Raw genomic sequence first — 16,401 nt, 5'->3', positions numbered from 1 at the left:
AGAAATTACGACATCTGATCACACTACACAAACATTTACATTCAAAAGGGAAAATGTACCTGTTTTCAAATTCCGGTACAATTCCGTGGCTCCCGGAGTCATACTGTGGCTGGGATGGGAGACAGGAAGACTGCTCTGGTATGTCACCTTCTCTCTGCTGCTGGGACACCCGTGCTTCAACATGAGACCTCAGCCAGGATGCAGCTGCTTCAAGGTCCAATGACTCTGATCCATTCACTGGATTGTGAACTCCATTAGAGACTGCACTCTGGATGTCTTCCAACTCTCTGACCATTTCCAGTCTTGATATGTCTGCTTCTGCGTCTTCCATTTCATTCAGCAGCCTGTCAGTGGATTCAAAAGAAACCATGTCCACAGCTTCCTGAAGATTTCGTGGGGCACGTCCCGCCCTACGAATGCTTTCAAGAAGCGTGTGAGAGGCACTCTGATGCGGATAGGCAACTGGCACCTCGTCATCTTCTTCCTCCTCCTCTTCATCATCATCATCCTCCTCCTCCTCATCTGCAGCCTCAGTTATTTCCATGTTGACAACCTCTTCAAGTGGAATCAACGGTGGAGGTCCAGAAACAGAATTCAGATTTGAGTTATCCGAGTCATAATCTGCCTCTGCACGTCCACTATGAACAGACACAGTCCCTTGTGGGGGGCTCCTTGCTTCATCACCATCCTCCCCAGCATCCCTACTATACGAGGAGATAGGAGCAGGTGTTACAGTGTTGCAGCTCTGTGCCAGCATTGAGCCTAGCTGAGTTGAGTCAAGGCTGCTAGCACTGTTTGGATAGGAAGACTCGTACGATGCCTCAGGGCAAGATTCAGATTCAGTCTCTTGACTTATACCACTCAGTGCCATCTGTGTTGCTGTGACAGATGGAAGAATTTCTGATAGAGAACTCAGGAGTCCTGTAGTAAGTTCTGAAAAGTCTGGGGCTTCACTAACACCAGCTCGAACCTCTACGGGCCCATGCTCCATCTCTTGGTCTTCACTTGTATGCTGCTGACTCAGATTCTGTTGAGCATCACCTTCAATGGTGACAGATGATGATGCTGTGGCAGGAGAAATGCCACTAAGGCTCATGGCAGGCCGCAGAACAGAGTCCACGATGGATTCGGCTAAGTTCCCCGTAGCTGAAGCAAGATCTGCCGCAGCTGCAGCAATACCAGTGCCTGAACAACTTGTGTGACTGTCCACGACGCCCAACTGCGCGGCTTGATCGTTGCCAAAGGCGACCTCCATCGCAACTTCTTCAGAAACAAAAGAAAACATTACCCTTACTTGGATCCCATACAGGGGAGAACTATCAATCAAATGAAAGCACATAAATAGTCAATTACAACAAAGATTTTCAGTTACAAATAATTACAAATTATCACAAACTTTGTGCCTCAAGCTATTAAAAGGCACAAGAAATTCAATACATTTTCATTGTGAAACATGTACTTTGACGGCAGAACAAGCACATCAAAAATGGGACATGTAATGAGAGGGCATAACAGATACCTTATACTGCAGTACAATAAAACCAAATTAACGGCTTGAATAGGCAGATTCCGGTTAATCACTTATAAATTTTGTTACAGCACAGAATAATTGTTTTTTTAATATCCAATGAAATGGACATACATACCCCCACTTTCATTCCTTCCACCTTCTTCTGTTTTCTTTTTCTTAGTCTCTTCCTCTTCTTGCTGTTTCTTACGCTTCTCTCTCCTTTCAGCAAGCTCCTCATCACGCAACTTTTCTAGATGGGCCACCAACTCATGCACCACACCTGGAAACATGAAAATGATAACAATTATCCATTCCTGATTTGTGACTATTTTCTATATACATTTTTATTGCAAGACTTTTTCCTTCAAATAACCTTTTACTATAACTAAAAATCAGCTTATCACCAAGCAGCCATCATTATGGCATATTTTTATAAATGTGTGGTGCGTCCCTGACTTTATATAAAAAATATATATATCACCCACATAATGAAACAATACAGAGGCAAAAAGTTGGTATCCAGTCAAAATGCCACATAGTGCAATAACCCAGAATACCATCACCAACACCCATATTTCTGGTTTTTGTTTCACAGCATCATTTTGTTCACACATTAAATTCCTGATATCACCACAAATGATCAATCTGTACAGTGCTATTAGCAATTTCAAGAAAGCCAATGATTTAGTTGTGCATATGCTTCAAGTGGAGCATGATGACAAACTTGTCGTGACGAGGCACACGCAACACGCACCGGTCACACAATCAGCGCTAGAATCCCCATCCAAAAGCTTGCACTCCTCTGTCCACCAGTGCAGGGCAGTGGGTATGTTGTTTAATGTGGCAGCCAAGCTCGGGCCAAACAGATAACCGGACTGGTCCTAAACAAAACAAATAAATTAAAAAATAGAACAAGTGTAAAATTTACCACTTATGCAAATGTGCATTAAGAAAACAGCAATTTAAAACAGTCCTCCAAACCTGTCAGAAAACAATGGAACAAAACACAGGCTATTTTTTAATACATAAACATACACAAAGCTACAGGATTTATTTATCATAATTCTTATGAAAACAATTAAAGTGAAAGACAAAAATTATTATCTGCCAACTTTGGAGTTCCTCTCCTGTATATATTGCTGTCTGGATTATGTAAATTATATAAATAATTAAATGAGCTGAAATTTGTTATGGGTCAATTAATTACATATTATGTAATTGGATCTTTAACACTAAGAAACACTGCTTCCTTTCCTTGCCAAAAAGTTCAATCAGGAGTGCATGATATTCATACACCTTCTCTACACAGTGTTCAATTTGTTGGTTCAATAGAGAAAAACTTATAGATGGGTTTGCAAAACAGAGCATACCACAAAATCTATTTGTTCTTCTTCTGAGTTGGTTAAGATCCCCAATCCATTATCCATGACTACCACCCTCGTATCACGGAAGGTTGAAGCAAGTGCCTGGCTTGCTGAAGCAGGGAGGTCATGAGCCGCTGGCCCCAACAGCCTGCATAAGAACAAGGTAAATTCACTGTTCTGCCGCAGATAAAACCATTATAAGCATTAACTTCCAAACCAAACAGCATCATAATATACCTCTGAAGTATCACAGGTGGGTTTGGGTTCTGAGGGCTCGGTTGGAAAAAGTGGTATCGCCGCTGCCGATTGGCACGCTGGGCCCGTGAACTTGTGATACTTCCTACTTCTAGATTGTGACGTGCCATCAATAACGGATGACTTGGAGTGATCGGATGCAAAGCTGAAAATATACCATAAAACCACTAACCCAATGAAGAATATAAATGATACAAAATAGTCCCAATTATGCAAGATCGCCAAAAGTTTAATAAATACATTCTTGAGAAAAAATGCTATATAGCATATTATCACAATAAGACAAGGATAAATTGGTTAGCCAGAAACACAATTACCATATAAGGAGGGGATCTACTGAATGCAATTTATGACGGGTGCTATCTGAAGGAATTTCGTAACATGTCCTGCATCCGTGACTTATGTCAAACTACACAAGTGTTCATGCAAAATTCAATGCACTTACAGTCAAATTAACAATTGTCTTGTTCCACATATACAAATGAGCAATCATAAAATTCTAAAACATTGTCATTATGTTCTACGAAAATCACCCAAAAATATCCCCAGAGAACAAATAATAATGACCCCATACACAAATTTCAAAGCAACAGTTGCAAAACGCAAAACACACCAGACATAAATTTACTCAAGGATTCTTGTAGATCACTCATACACCATGTCCACAATATAACCTACCAAGCACGATCATTATTAAGAAAAGAAAATGTTATCCAGCAATCAATGTAATAATTAAAACCACATTACATCTATCAAGCAAGGGAACCCTACCTGTGTTTTCATTTCCATTCATAGGCTCCTCAAAAATTCCAAATGGCAGTGGGAATGTATTGGTGTTCCACGGAACAAGAGGCCCAGATCCAGACGGATCAGGATCAGAATACTGAATCATTAGAATATCTTCGTTTCTGTCCAAACCAGGAATACGAAACAATCCCTCATCTGATTCAAAGAATTCAAGCCCATCCTCATCATATCCTGAACCCCCTTCCTCGTCATCCTCATTGTCACCTGCAAACACGTAAATATTATTTCAATGCCAAGTTCACCTGGAAATAACTACAGTACATCAAACAACTTTTACAGACATCAACAAACAACAAAATGCCATTAACAGAAATTATGCCATATTACTGAAGACTTTATTAAAATAAATAACAGCAGCATTATAAAGGTCAAGACTGATTAACCCAAAAGCATTTTTACTTCACAACCAACAATTCATGTCCTAATAGCACTGTCATACTTTGAAGTAACCTGCAATTTTTTTAAATATTCACAGCAATTTTTATCTTAATTTGGTGTAAATTTCAATTCCTAGCAAAGTGGAGTATCTCAGTATGTTTAATTAATTTCACAGCAACTTGTATGCAGATTAAGTAACTCCCTACTTCAGCTCACTTACTTTAGTGTAAGAAAACAATCAAGAATTAAATCCAAAGCGTACCATCATCGTCGTCGTCATCTTCGTCATCATCGTCATCGTCGTCGTCATCATCATCATCCTCCACGTTTGGTATTTCTTCAGACGGATTTGTGTCAGAATCTGACTCGCTGCTTTCAGCACCATCTGCATCCTGAAATGAGTAAAGTAATGCTCTTTCTGCTCACGATGCGAATAAGCTATAATTAAAACTGTTCGCAATCTTCAACCGAGTGTTTTAGGATGGGACGAGCAGGACAAGAGTAACAAAGAACTGCATACAGAATATCGGCTGAAATATCATCAAGGAGACCCATGCACTGAGAAGATAATAGTAAAATAGGTCTTATATAACACTGATGTAACCACGATAGGGTCTAATGTAAGGCCTCTGCAGTAAGGGTCATAAACACTGGCACTGCAAAATACCTTGTGCCAAGTTATGTCTACGATACATTAAAAATACATTTTAATTTTAATAATAATCATCCTGAGTTTCAGAAGGGATGCATTTATATATGAACTCTTAAAAGGTAAGACTGTGAAAGTCAAATCGTTTTAATGTCATATAAAATGAGGTTTCCCATTAACACAAAATAAAAATTTTTTTTAGTATAATCTTGTATGCTTGCTAGGAAATTTCACTAGTTACAAATGTTTTCATTGACTGCAGTAAATAAACTTGAAAACATACACACAAAGCACTCAATGTTTTTATCATTCTACAGTAAATCTGAAATGAAACTGGCATTCAAGAAACATACTTTCCCTCAAAAGGAGGTTCACATTAACTTGCAGCAGTACCTGCGTGTCATCCTCCTCATGCTCAAATGCCGGGTTGCTCTGACTTCTTACAGGACATTCATTTTCAACTTGAGCAGGTGGACCCTCACGCTCCAAATTGAAAGTAGAATCCAATATATTGTCGTCACTGGAGCCACCTTCCCTGCAATAGAATCAATCTGAGTAAGTTTATTTAATTTATTAATGTTTGTTTATTCAAGCGAACATATATTCCAAATCCCCTCTTTACAAGTAAAAGTACTTAACCTATCTAAGACTTAACTGAGGCCATCAGTTCTTACCAAGTCTGACAAAAAAAGTGTCAAGACTAAATTCACATCTTGGGTAAATGACGCTAAAGAGGATTTTTTTTTTAAAATCAGTGTGTTTTTGCCACATATCAACTTAAAAATGTCCACAAATACAGAATAATGCATGTGCATTAAACTTTCTAGTGAAAATGGAAAGATAATAAAATTAAGAAGTGATGCAAATTGCTTTTGAAGATGAAACAGAGCTGAACACGAATAACAAGAGGCTGGTGAAAAGCGCATGAGGAGCTACATAATTTGTAATATAAAATCAGAGAACTCGTTCCATCATTAGCAATGAAATTCATGTACAAAGCATATTTTAAAGTTACAAGTTGTAGAGGTTGTTTATACACTGAAGATTTAAATGAGTAAAAGTGAAGAGTGGAAGGCATACCGGTCCAGTAACTGCTGCATAATGTCTTCCAAACCAGCTACATCATCAGCTCCCTCCTGAACCTGACAATCAGATGTTGGTTCCAGGCTCTCAGCTGCAGCTGATATGTCATGCTCTGTGTTTTCTGCATCTTCCACTGTCTCCTCCCCTTGTGCATGAGTGGCTTCTGACGTAGTCGTGCCCGTCAGTATATCCCGACCTGCACACACATAACATAATACAGGCCTACAATAATTTGACAAGCAGTAACGCTGTCCAAATAAAATCTGTTATTTGAAAAACCGTGAAAACAAGAGGGCTGGAACTGAATTTACATTCTATTCATTTTGAAGTGAAATAAATTTGTATCTGCAATCTGATCCTTTCCCTCACAAATTTGATCAGACGGCTACTTCCTAGTTTGAACCATTTTCTGTTGGGCAATCTGACAGATCAAATACGTATCTTTCTTCTTCTAGTATTGTTTGTTTTTATATCAGTCGATGTACAAAAGTCAAACACTTATACCAATTGGTTTTCACATCTACATAATTACAGGTGGTTTACATTTCATTTTGCGACTGGCTACATCATAAAGTATGTTATCAGAAGCCAGCAAGGATAGTGCTGCAAACATGGATGTAAGATCACTTACAAAGCATAAATATTCATGGCAACCAACCAGTTACAAAAATATTCAATAAAATGTGACATATTTTGAAGCAACAAAAACCACTGAAATGGTAGGAAAATTAATGGGACTGAAAAAAGCTGAAATTACAGGGATACATAAATACTAAGTTCTACTCTATATATACATTGCATAATACCTAATTTATCATTACTGTAATCCTTCTATACTAATTTCTATGTTAAATGTCTGTTTGAAAATTTCTTTAGGCAGAAGAAAACAACAGACAATTATTTTGGTAACACATGAAATTAGAGCAACGCAGCATGGAAGATGAAATCATGGTAGTGACAGACGTTTGGAACTGCACATACACAGTGTGCACAGTGATAAACAGTGTCACATGGGAAGGAGAAAAGCTGGGCATGCTTTGTCTGTCTTAGTCTCATTCCAGCCATTACAAAAGTTAGCTCTTCATTTATGTAGCATCTTTCATACACAGACCTACACGAACAGTAAAATGACAGTACACAGACAAAACATACCTTCACACTTCACGTACAACAGATGGCATCACAGTGGGTACAAAGGCTCCTATATCTATAGGGAGGCATTTAACTACTGTTCATGTAGGTTATCTTTAATAAAAATTCTTGAAAATAAAATGTACCGTGAAACCATCTTGCAAAGGCACTGCTACACTTTACTCATTTCCCATTCCATTTTCCACCCTCTATTTCAAGCAAATTCTCAGGCAGGCACCTGGAATTAGTTATTGGATGGCTGGTGGTGGTGGAGGTGACGGTGGCAGAACATGTCAAAGTGACAAGAATTTCTACGTAAGCCCTTGCATCTCTAATGAATAAACACAGCATTTAAATACAATGAACTATCAACATTGATATAAAACTGTCGAAACAGATGCAAGGAAGAATTATGATTTCATATACTAGACCTGTATGATCACCAGCTGGTTCCTCGGATACACTTCCTTGAGCTTTCTGTTTGCCGACCTTGTTGTTACTCGTCGTACTTGGCTGGTTCACTATTCGAGATAATGTCTCCAGCGGCTTCAAAGCGGCGTTGACAGATGCTGGCATGTTCGGACTTGACAGGTCTAAATAGTGTGAAACTCGTGCCAAGTCAGTGAGGATCCCTCTCCTGAGCATGATCCGCACTATGTTGTTCATGTGACTACTGCAATAATTCAGTAATATAATACAGTCTTCATTTCCCTTACTGCAAGCACATGGTAAATGAGCAGAAACAGCAGTCACTTCCATGACGCCCTACTCATTAAAAAGCTCTTCCACTGATGTCAATGACAAAATTGTGAAAGCAATAAATGTTAAAGTTATACATGAACTCTTTGAAGAAAACATAATCTGGCTCATGTTTTCAGAAAGAGGTCTAACAGTGATAAGTTCTGAATGTGTTATCTGTTGTTCATGCATATTATTATTTGTTTTCATTATATTAAATGTTGTTGCCCTTGGTGGACTAGTGGTTAGCGTGCTTGCCACTGGACCCCAAGGTTCGCGGGTTCAAACCCGACGAAGGAAGATGGATTTTTTAGGGTGATAAAAGTCCGTAGCACAACTTCCTTCAGAGGGGAAGTGAAGCTGGCGGTCCCATGAAGTAGATTTACGGCATGTAAAAGAACCTTATGAGCATGATACGTGATGTTTTGTAAGCAAAATTCTGCGGACATTTTTCAACCAAATCTCTCCTGATTCACTATTAGATGGCTCTGGTAGTCAAAATCAGGATTGAGTAGAAATGTCCACAGTCAGTGGGCTGGTCACTCATACTTACAAAATCACATATCAAAGACCAGGAAACCTCCGAAAAAGAGGCCCTATGCTCTGGAAAAGAGCGATAGGAAATAAAGAAAAGAAGAGGATATTAAATTTAAGTTCTTTTAATAAAAGTTGGCTTCACAGATTGTACCAAAAAAAATCAGTGTTTTGATTGCATTGTTACCCCGTTACTTCAACCAAATATCCAGCAGGAAATTTCACTGCAAAAATGTAATTTGAACGTTTTATATTTAGCCCTAAGCAGTTCAAATGAATGAGGTTTTATACTGCTGTACTGAACATTACTGAAAATTTTCGGTGTAAATGTGAATGTGGACTAAGATTTAATGAGCAACTTCCTACTGGTAAATATGGCAGGATGGTTCAGGCTATACTTGCATACTTGCAAATCTAAGCAAGGAAAAATGTTTTTCATAGGCATTACCTCTGCCACTGCCTGTTAGCTGATGACACAACTACGGTTTTGCATCATATTCTAAAACATATTAATTAAAACATTACAATTTAAATACTTTCAATAAATTTGACATAAACTGTGCAGGGACCATTTTAAACAAAAGTGTTCATAGACATGTAATAAGAATTTTTAAAGCAACAGGCGGTACTGCAGAATTTAGGTACCCATTTTATTTTTTAAAATAAATCAACTACATCTATTTATAGCTTACCTGTACTGATGAAGCTTCAAAGATGCACTAAGAGGGGTGTTGTTAGGTGTTGATGGGCAGTTATCTATCATTGTTGAGATAAGACCTGCTAACAGCTGAATCTGAGTATGTTTGTCAGCTGACTCAGGGAGCGCTAATGTCCGAAGCAACGCACCCTTAACCTGCAAACCAGTCAAAACAATTTGGATATGAAAGACAATGAACAAGCTGATACAAATATAGTGGATATTTTTAAAGAAAGTGGAAGTACAAAATTTCTACCAAAAAATTTGTGTGTCACCTATATGCAACGGCAAGCTGTTAAGAACAGTTCTGGAAAGCAAACTGCATGCAACAGTTCAGTCCCACACATCTACGAATATCAACAAATTTTCAAGAAATGGAAGGGGCAACCTAAGAAAGACTAAACTGAAATATTCCATACAGTAAATGCAGACTGATATTAAATTATGATGCCTAGTCAAACTAATCATCACCTCTGTAACTAGGACAGTCTGGGCATCTGGGGAATGATTGCACGAGGCCAAAGCTGCAATAAGCATTCTCGCCATCGATGAACACTCCCGATCCGCAGGGTTGTCATTCACTGGCAACAGTTTATCCAACATGAAAGCAAGTGCAGAGCAATCCTGTAATAGAAACCACCTTTGTTATCACTTGAACGAAGTTAGAACAAAGTCCAAATTTCAGGATGAAACTGCCACACGTGAGATTTTATAAACTTCAGTAAGTAACAAATAAACATCATCCAAATGCATTCAGCTAAGTGCAAATCATCTCAAGTTGCACCTTACCTCAGTTACCATCTCACTTTGACCTGCACAGTACGAATGATCAGTTATGAGTTTCGCACAACCAGAGTACGATCTTACGGCTTCTGCAAGAATCTTAAGTATTGCACTCTTTGGTAGTAAAGGTCTTTTCTTCTCTTCCTCGTTCACTTTTGCGTAAGTCACCAAATCCTCCTTTACTTTCTTCATATCCAGCTCCTGTGTCTGAAAACAAAAACAGAACATAGTACCTCAAATGCGATTAAAATAAACTCGTCATTCTCAAAATGGCAACGACATCTTAGGGTAAAAGTAATTACTGTCATTTCAAAAAGTACAACAGAACAATAAAACTGCAAGTTGAATGACAAAAGGAGGGTCTGAAATGGACACCATGAATCGAAAACCCTCAAATATGAAATTGCACTATTGGGCAGAAACATAACATGTCAAGTGTTTCATTCAAGGACCCCCACAGAACACAAGAGGGAGGCTATCAAGGATAAAGTGTAGCGACAATCAATGATACTATTTGCAGCTGGAGAAAACTGGCTCACGTGTGGTCCATGAATGACTGACGATGTTATTTATAACAATCATGGGCCCAGGCAACTACTATAACATTACAACAAGAAAATTATGATCTATTCAAAGCCCTGAATTATGTGAGGATCAGCTGGGGAAGTACTACAGCAACAGTACAACTGGTTGCCTTTTTGTTATATTTACCCTGTCATCCACTTCATGATGCAGAAGGTCACTGGAACTGGAATTGCGAAGCAGTTCCTGCCGCAAGCTTTGCTGCACAGCAGTTGAAGCTCTCTGGGCATGCCCTACAAGCTGAAGGGAACTACTGTCACTGATGGCCATGCTAGAGCACGATGCTGAACCAGATGCAGTGCTACCAACCACCAGACCTGAAAACACAAAATTTAGGGTCCCTGATATCATTACACTCACGTGTACACAGACACATACAATTTATGATACATTTTATATCACACTGATTGGAAAATATGTTTTACATTTTCAAAATAATGGTGTTGTATTGAACACCTGTAATCACTTAAAAGACAATTACATAAATCTATGTTCTGTTATTAGTAGACTTTCCGGTCTTAATTGACCTTCAACAGGTGAAGAACCCCTTACTTGTTCTGCCTGATAAGTCACTCCCTGAATCTGTTGAGGGTCCTGGCAACACAGTATTCAGACCAACAGAGGAAGCTACAGATGAATCCTCACTAGGTGTTGGTCTAATCAGACAATTCAGTAAGTCATAAACTACAGTAGTGGACACCTCCTCCTGCATAGGCAGCGCCGGTGTGTGCTTTGTTGGAAGCGTCTTCAATAGTAGCCGAGTGTCCTCTTCCTCGTCTAGCAAATAAAAGACACTAGTGTAAGTACCAAATTGTGGTATCACTTGGAGCATTCACAGTACGTAGGATTTGAGGTTTTCACAGCAGTGAAAGATTGCTGTCTTCTGGGTTGTTGCGCCGTGTAGTCTGGTAGATGTCCACCAACGTTTCAGAGGTCATACTGCCTCCATCATCAGGACGTTACAAAACATTTCAACTTGAGAAAAGTCATACAGTGATGCTGAAGAGATACTTACAGACTATAAATATTCACTCATCCTACAAAACTTACTTCTTTTTGAAAGAATGTTCAGGTCTACACGAAGAACAGAGCGAGCCACCTCCAGGAAAGTCTCAGGATCTCTGGTGACAATAGGAGGAGAGTTTCGAAGCAAGTACAGAAGTTCCTTGTAAGGAGGGGGAATGTTGGGCAGTGTTCTTGTCCTCAGCACCTAAGAACATGGATGTAAGATATAGTAAGTACCAGCCACAGATAGCTAGTCTCATTTCCAAGAATGTAAAGTTTAATTTTCATATAATGATAACTTATAAAATTTGGAGAAATGCCCTTTCTCATGTGTACTTGTTTCTCCAAAACGTTTCGAATACATAATCTGCAAGTACATCTTTGACGTAAATCACACTCTCGGGAAAAGATTGCATGAGGCTAATGGTGCAATGAGCATCCACACTAATGATGAGCACTTTGGGTTCAGCTACCAGCCTGAGCAGATCATTTAAACACACAGATTAACGGAAGATGACGGTTATGTTTTCACATTTCACATCATGACAATACTGTAGTTTGGAACTATCCCAAATCACAGTTTGTCACACATTCCATAGAAGAAGACACGAGTACTACTTTTGTATCATTCACATTTCAGTTACTGGCACCATGCCAAACAGCAGTATCAGTTCAAAATATGTAAATCTTCCAAACAAAATGTAGCTCGGTGAAAGAAAATGAAAACTGATTTCTGTGTTGTGGAAGAGGACACAGTGTGATAAACATTTCTCACTGCATAAGATTTGGAGTTACTCAACAGTAAGATTCTGGAATGCACATTTTCTATTCCTAGACAGGCTTAGAGGACAGGTGAACAGTATACTTGAGGACCACTCACTATGAACAGTTTTGGAAGCAAAAAGGGCAAGTAAAGCTGATGTCAGAAGCGATGGCTAGTTACAAATCACTTATTATGACATGCGCTGGAAGAAAACTCTCATTCAGCACATTTTTAGGTCATACTTACTCTGCAGCTACATTAATCACGGTGTTCAGACAATCTTACAAATCTGTTAAGATCCGACAAGATACAGTATATACAGTGATTCTGGTTTACATGAACAATACACATTAAAATGCATAGCTACTAATGGGTCATTTTCATATTGACTTTGCCAGTCAACTTGATGTGAAAAAGAATGAAAACTGAGAAACAATTTTTGCTCCTGACGTACGATTTGCAACCATGGTACACACTGCATCCATAAATCAAGCACCACCCCAATTCCTCATACCCACTTAAAACAAGTCTTACATTACACACAATACAAAGAAACTAACCTTCTCCATCGCATGACGCAGAGTGCGTGGCTCTTCCATTACATGACGAATCAACAGTGTGGAGAGACTGAGGAACCCGGTGAATGACGAGGCCTGAGTCAAGTTCAGAAGCAGCCGCACACCACCCAATCCACCAAATATCATTGCATTTTCAAAGTTGCGCGTCAACCGAAGACAAACCCTCATTACTGCATGAAGTGTGTCTCGATCCACAGGAATGGCCAACAGTCCCACACAAGCTCTGAGGGAGTGGGGGAAGAGAAAGCAACTTAAAACAAGCTGCAGTACACTTAATCTTAAACACGAACGTATTCATTAGAACAACAATTTTAAATCATAAAAGTCTTATTGTACGGTGTCACTCAGAGAAGAGCCAAATTAAGCACTTACCTGACAATAACTGATGTGTCACACCTTTCCAGTCCTTGAACTACAACATTCCTCTTTCTCTCTCTTTCTTCTGACCCACTTGGATCTTCAACTTCCATCTTCTCAACCTTTTCCTTTTCATAGTTCTTATCTTTAGGGGCATGATCCCTACCTTCTGCTCTCTCTCGTTCTAGTAACGACATTGTAACAGGTCGGCGGTTTGCAGTCTCCTCATTCACCTACAAGTAAGACATTGAGACTGACTGCATGTCACCTAACCCAGTAAATTTTTTCAACTTCCTTTCATAAAATAAGCCCAACACTCCACAAAATTTGGAGACAACCTCTCAGCATACCCCAGCTACAATAGTTTTACAGAAAAGTATTTCCAAAAAAAGTTAGAAAGCATTTACGCAACAAGCTGGTAGTTTTAATGTAAACTCTATCAGTACCAAAATCATTCATGACTACCAAGTCATTTTGCATGACTGGCATGTGATTCCATTTCTTCACAAAAATTACATTAAGAAAAGTTGCATTTTTGAAAGATCCAAGCACCCAATATTCAATAAAGCAAGCTCTGCTGTGACCTCACCAATTCACATGAAACAGTTACAGGTGCAGATTCAAAATGTAAGCACAGCGATACTTATATATTAAACCAGGGTGTTTAAATGCATGAAACTTGTGCATCACTCAGAGAAATCACCGATACCTGGCTCATGGCTCCAAATTGAATCATGTATCTCCTGCGGCCACAGGTGACCCGCACCATGCTGTCACCATTCCAGTACGCATCATTGATTAGCTTGTTGTTGCTAGATGAGTAAGTGGTCCACTTGCCAGATGTCAAATCAAACCACCTCCAGATGCGATTTGTAACCTGTGAATCGATATTATTAATTACTAATCCAGCTTATTTAAAGTAAAATATAAATTATTTTACATAAAGAGTATTTAATGGTATTATTACTGGAAGAATATACACGAATAAGAAATAATGAATTTAATTTCTTTTATAAGTACATTAAAAGTTTCACTTTACTAAAATATTAATCATGATCACAGACTTCTAGGATTAATCTTACTACTGGCAATATATAAATAATAGGAACAAAACTGTTTAATTCTCCGATGACAATTACAAGGAAAGAACAGGAGTTTTCACAACCTAACACAAAGCAAGCAAAAGTTGCTGCAACTGAAATATATCTGCCAAGTTCTGTGGTATCAAAGAGAAATACAATTTAAAACTCCTATTTGCTTCTGGCATTACTGAAACATAGAGATGTTGTGCCATGTTCCAGCTAATCCTTCCTCCTCTCTTCACATTTATTAGTGTGGCTGGCTTGAAACTATACCATCACTGGAATCAGTAGCCCATTCTTCAATATACAATGGCTTTCTCTTCTCCGAACAATACCCAATGAGACTCGGGTAATCTGCTAAAGTTGCCATATTTTTAAGTATGTTAAAATGTCAATATGCCAGTGTCCCACAAAAGGTTAAGAGAAAGATATGTCCAATTCTAGGGACTTTCTGGTAGAATAAACACTCTTATGTAAGTAATTTTAAAACACTCACCTTGTACATTCTGTCTCGCCTTTGCGTGCACATCGCCACTTTCTCAAGCAAGTCGATGAGTAGCAAGAGGGGTGCAAGCCACTTGGGTGTCACAACCTCACCACAAGCTGTGAGGGCTTCCTGGCCCTGTACCAAGAGCTGGACAAGTGACGGCAGAATATGGGACCTTTGCACGACTTGAGCACAAGGCACACGCATCTCCTGAAAGACAGGACCCTGGGTCCAGAACAAAAGTCCATATTTACAAAGTACAGCACGCATATGGCAAAGCATTCTGAAAATTATTTCAACAACAGAAAAAATCAGTTGACAGAAAATGTGGCTCAAAATTTGGTAGATGAAAACTTATCCACAGTAAGGGTCAGTAAATCACTTTCATGTATGTATTCATCTCACGCACAACGTGCAAAGAAAGCATGTGGAAAAGAAGAATACCAATGGTACTCAAAGAATAATACACAAATTGTACAAACTCATGAATCACATTGAAGTAACCTTGTCTCGAAAGTTTCTACAATCATAATATACAAATGTAAATGGTCAGGTATGATGCATTCATAGAGAACCCTGAACCAGGAGCAAAGTGCTTCTTCCCTACCTCAAACAGCAAAGTGAACAGATGAATTCGCCCTGTAATTTTCAGAGCAGCATTTGAATTCATCAACTCAGACACGATCTGGCTGGGGCTCTCTCCTGTCCGCATAATTTCCAACAGGTATTTGGCTTTGTCAGAAATCTGAAATATATTATATACACTGATAATTAAATAAAGAACTTTCAATAATTACTGTAATGCCTAAACATTAGTTGACAATTTTAAAACCTAGACCAGTCATCAACTTGTTCATTCTTTCCTATTTGCCAAATGTTCGACATAACCTGACAGACAATCAGTTTCCACATATCATCTTGATCCACACATTAGTTAATATTGTTCAGTAACTAAAGACCCTGCAGATACCTAGTATGTATTTCTCATTTCCTAATTTGCGCTGCCTGCCCATCTCATTTGCCTCGATCTGATCTTCGTAACATCTGGCAAATTAAGAACTTCCTTGATATGAAATTTTCCCTAGCCTCCTGTTACTTCTGACCTCTTAAGTTCAAATATTCTCCTCAGCTCCCCAGACACCCCTAAACTTTCTTCCTTTACTGTAAGAAATGAAGTTTCAAGACCATACAAACCACCATGTAAAATAACAGTTTTTTATATTTCAATCTTCACATTTTTAGCGGATGGGAAGAGGCAAGAATCCAAGCTGAACGGCAGCAGGTAATCACTAAGTCTGATCTACTTTTAACTTAAATGTAAAAGTAATTTACATTTGTTACTCTCAACCCCAAATATGTTATGTTGTGGATAGAGATGGACTCCAGATAGTGCAAGCAGACTCAATACACAGTTGCAGGCAGCCAACAAGGGGTGCACCTCTGGTGTGGAAGACGGTAGAAAAACTAACAATACATCAACAAAACTCGAACAGTATTTCAAAACACAGGCGCAGTAATGAATTTCCATCAGAAATTGAATTAAATCCTGTACCCTGATATCGTCTCAACATTACTCGTGCTAACATTCAAATTCACTCTCTCCAAAACTGCATGCAAT

At 38.8% G+C, this 16,401-nt stretch overlaps 1 protein-coding gene across 6 annotated transcripts in view; it reads right to left on the bottom strand.

The window, feature by feature from the left end:
* The window catches only part of HUWE1 (HECT, UBA and WWE domain containing E3 ubiquitin protein ligase 1), a 56,828-nt gene that overhangs the window by 16,077 nt on the left and 24,350 nt on the right, over positions 1 to 16,401 (bottom strand). For all 6 annotated transcript variants that reach the window (XM_087355828.1, XM_087355833.1, XM_087355832.1 and 3 more), the window contains exons 24-44: positions 15,391 to 15,528; positions 14,793 to 15,008; positions 13,924 to 14,091; positions 13,230 to 13,447; positions 12,840 to 13,080; positions 11,562 to 11,721; positions 11,064 to 11,288; positions 10,641 to 10,828; positions 9,936 to 10,136; positions 9,618 to 9,770; positions 9,142 to 9,302; positions 7,609 to 7,850; positions 6,044 to 6,242; positions 5,357 to 5,498; positions 4,577 to 4,706; positions 3,901 to 4,140; positions 3,112 to 3,274; positions 2,881 to 3,022; positions 2,265 to 2,391; positions 1,647 to 1,790; positions 60 to 1,263 (exon numbers count right to left, since the gene is read on the bottom strand). In XM_087355828.1, coding sequence (XP_087211954.1) covers positions 60 to 1,263; positions 1,647 to 1,790; positions 2,265 to 2,391; positions 2,881 to 3,022; positions 3,112 to 3,274; positions 3,901 to 4,140; positions 4,577 to 4,706; positions 5,357 to 5,498; positions 6,044 to 6,242; positions 7,609 to 7,850; positions 9,142 to 9,302; positions 9,618 to 9,770; positions 9,936 to 10,136; positions 10,641 to 10,828; positions 11,064 to 11,288; positions 11,562 to 11,721; positions 12,840 to 13,080; positions 13,230 to 13,447; positions 13,924 to 14,091; positions 14,793 to 15,008; positions 15,391 to 15,528 — 4,802 coding nt within the window. The remainder of the gene's footprint in view (positions 1 to 59; positions 1,264 to 1,646; positions 1,791 to 2,264; positions 2,392 to 2,880; positions 3,023 to 3,111; positions 3,275 to 3,900; positions 4,141 to 4,576; positions 4,707 to 5,356; positions 5,499 to 6,043; positions 6,243 to 7,608; positions 7,851 to 9,141; positions 9,303 to 9,617; positions 9,771 to 9,935; positions 10,137 to 10,640; positions 10,829 to 11,063; positions 11,289 to 11,561; positions 11,722 to 12,839; positions 13,081 to 13,229; positions 13,448 to 13,923; positions 14,092 to 14,792; positions 15,009 to 15,390; positions 15,529 to 16,401) is intronic.

This window comes from Zootermopsis nevadensis, unplaced genomic scaffold (assembly GCF_977971745.1).
Source record: "Zootermopsis nevadensis isolate Lab colony 2312 unplaced genomic scaffold, Znev_1.0 Znev_ptg000025l, whole genome shotgun sequence".
Lineage (NCBI taxonomy): Eukaryota > Metazoa > Arthropoda > Insecta > Blattodea > Termopsidae > Zootermopsis > Zootermopsis nevadensis.
Note: the sequence above shows the minus strand (reverse complement) of the source record. Positions and strands in the feature narration are given on the sequence as shown.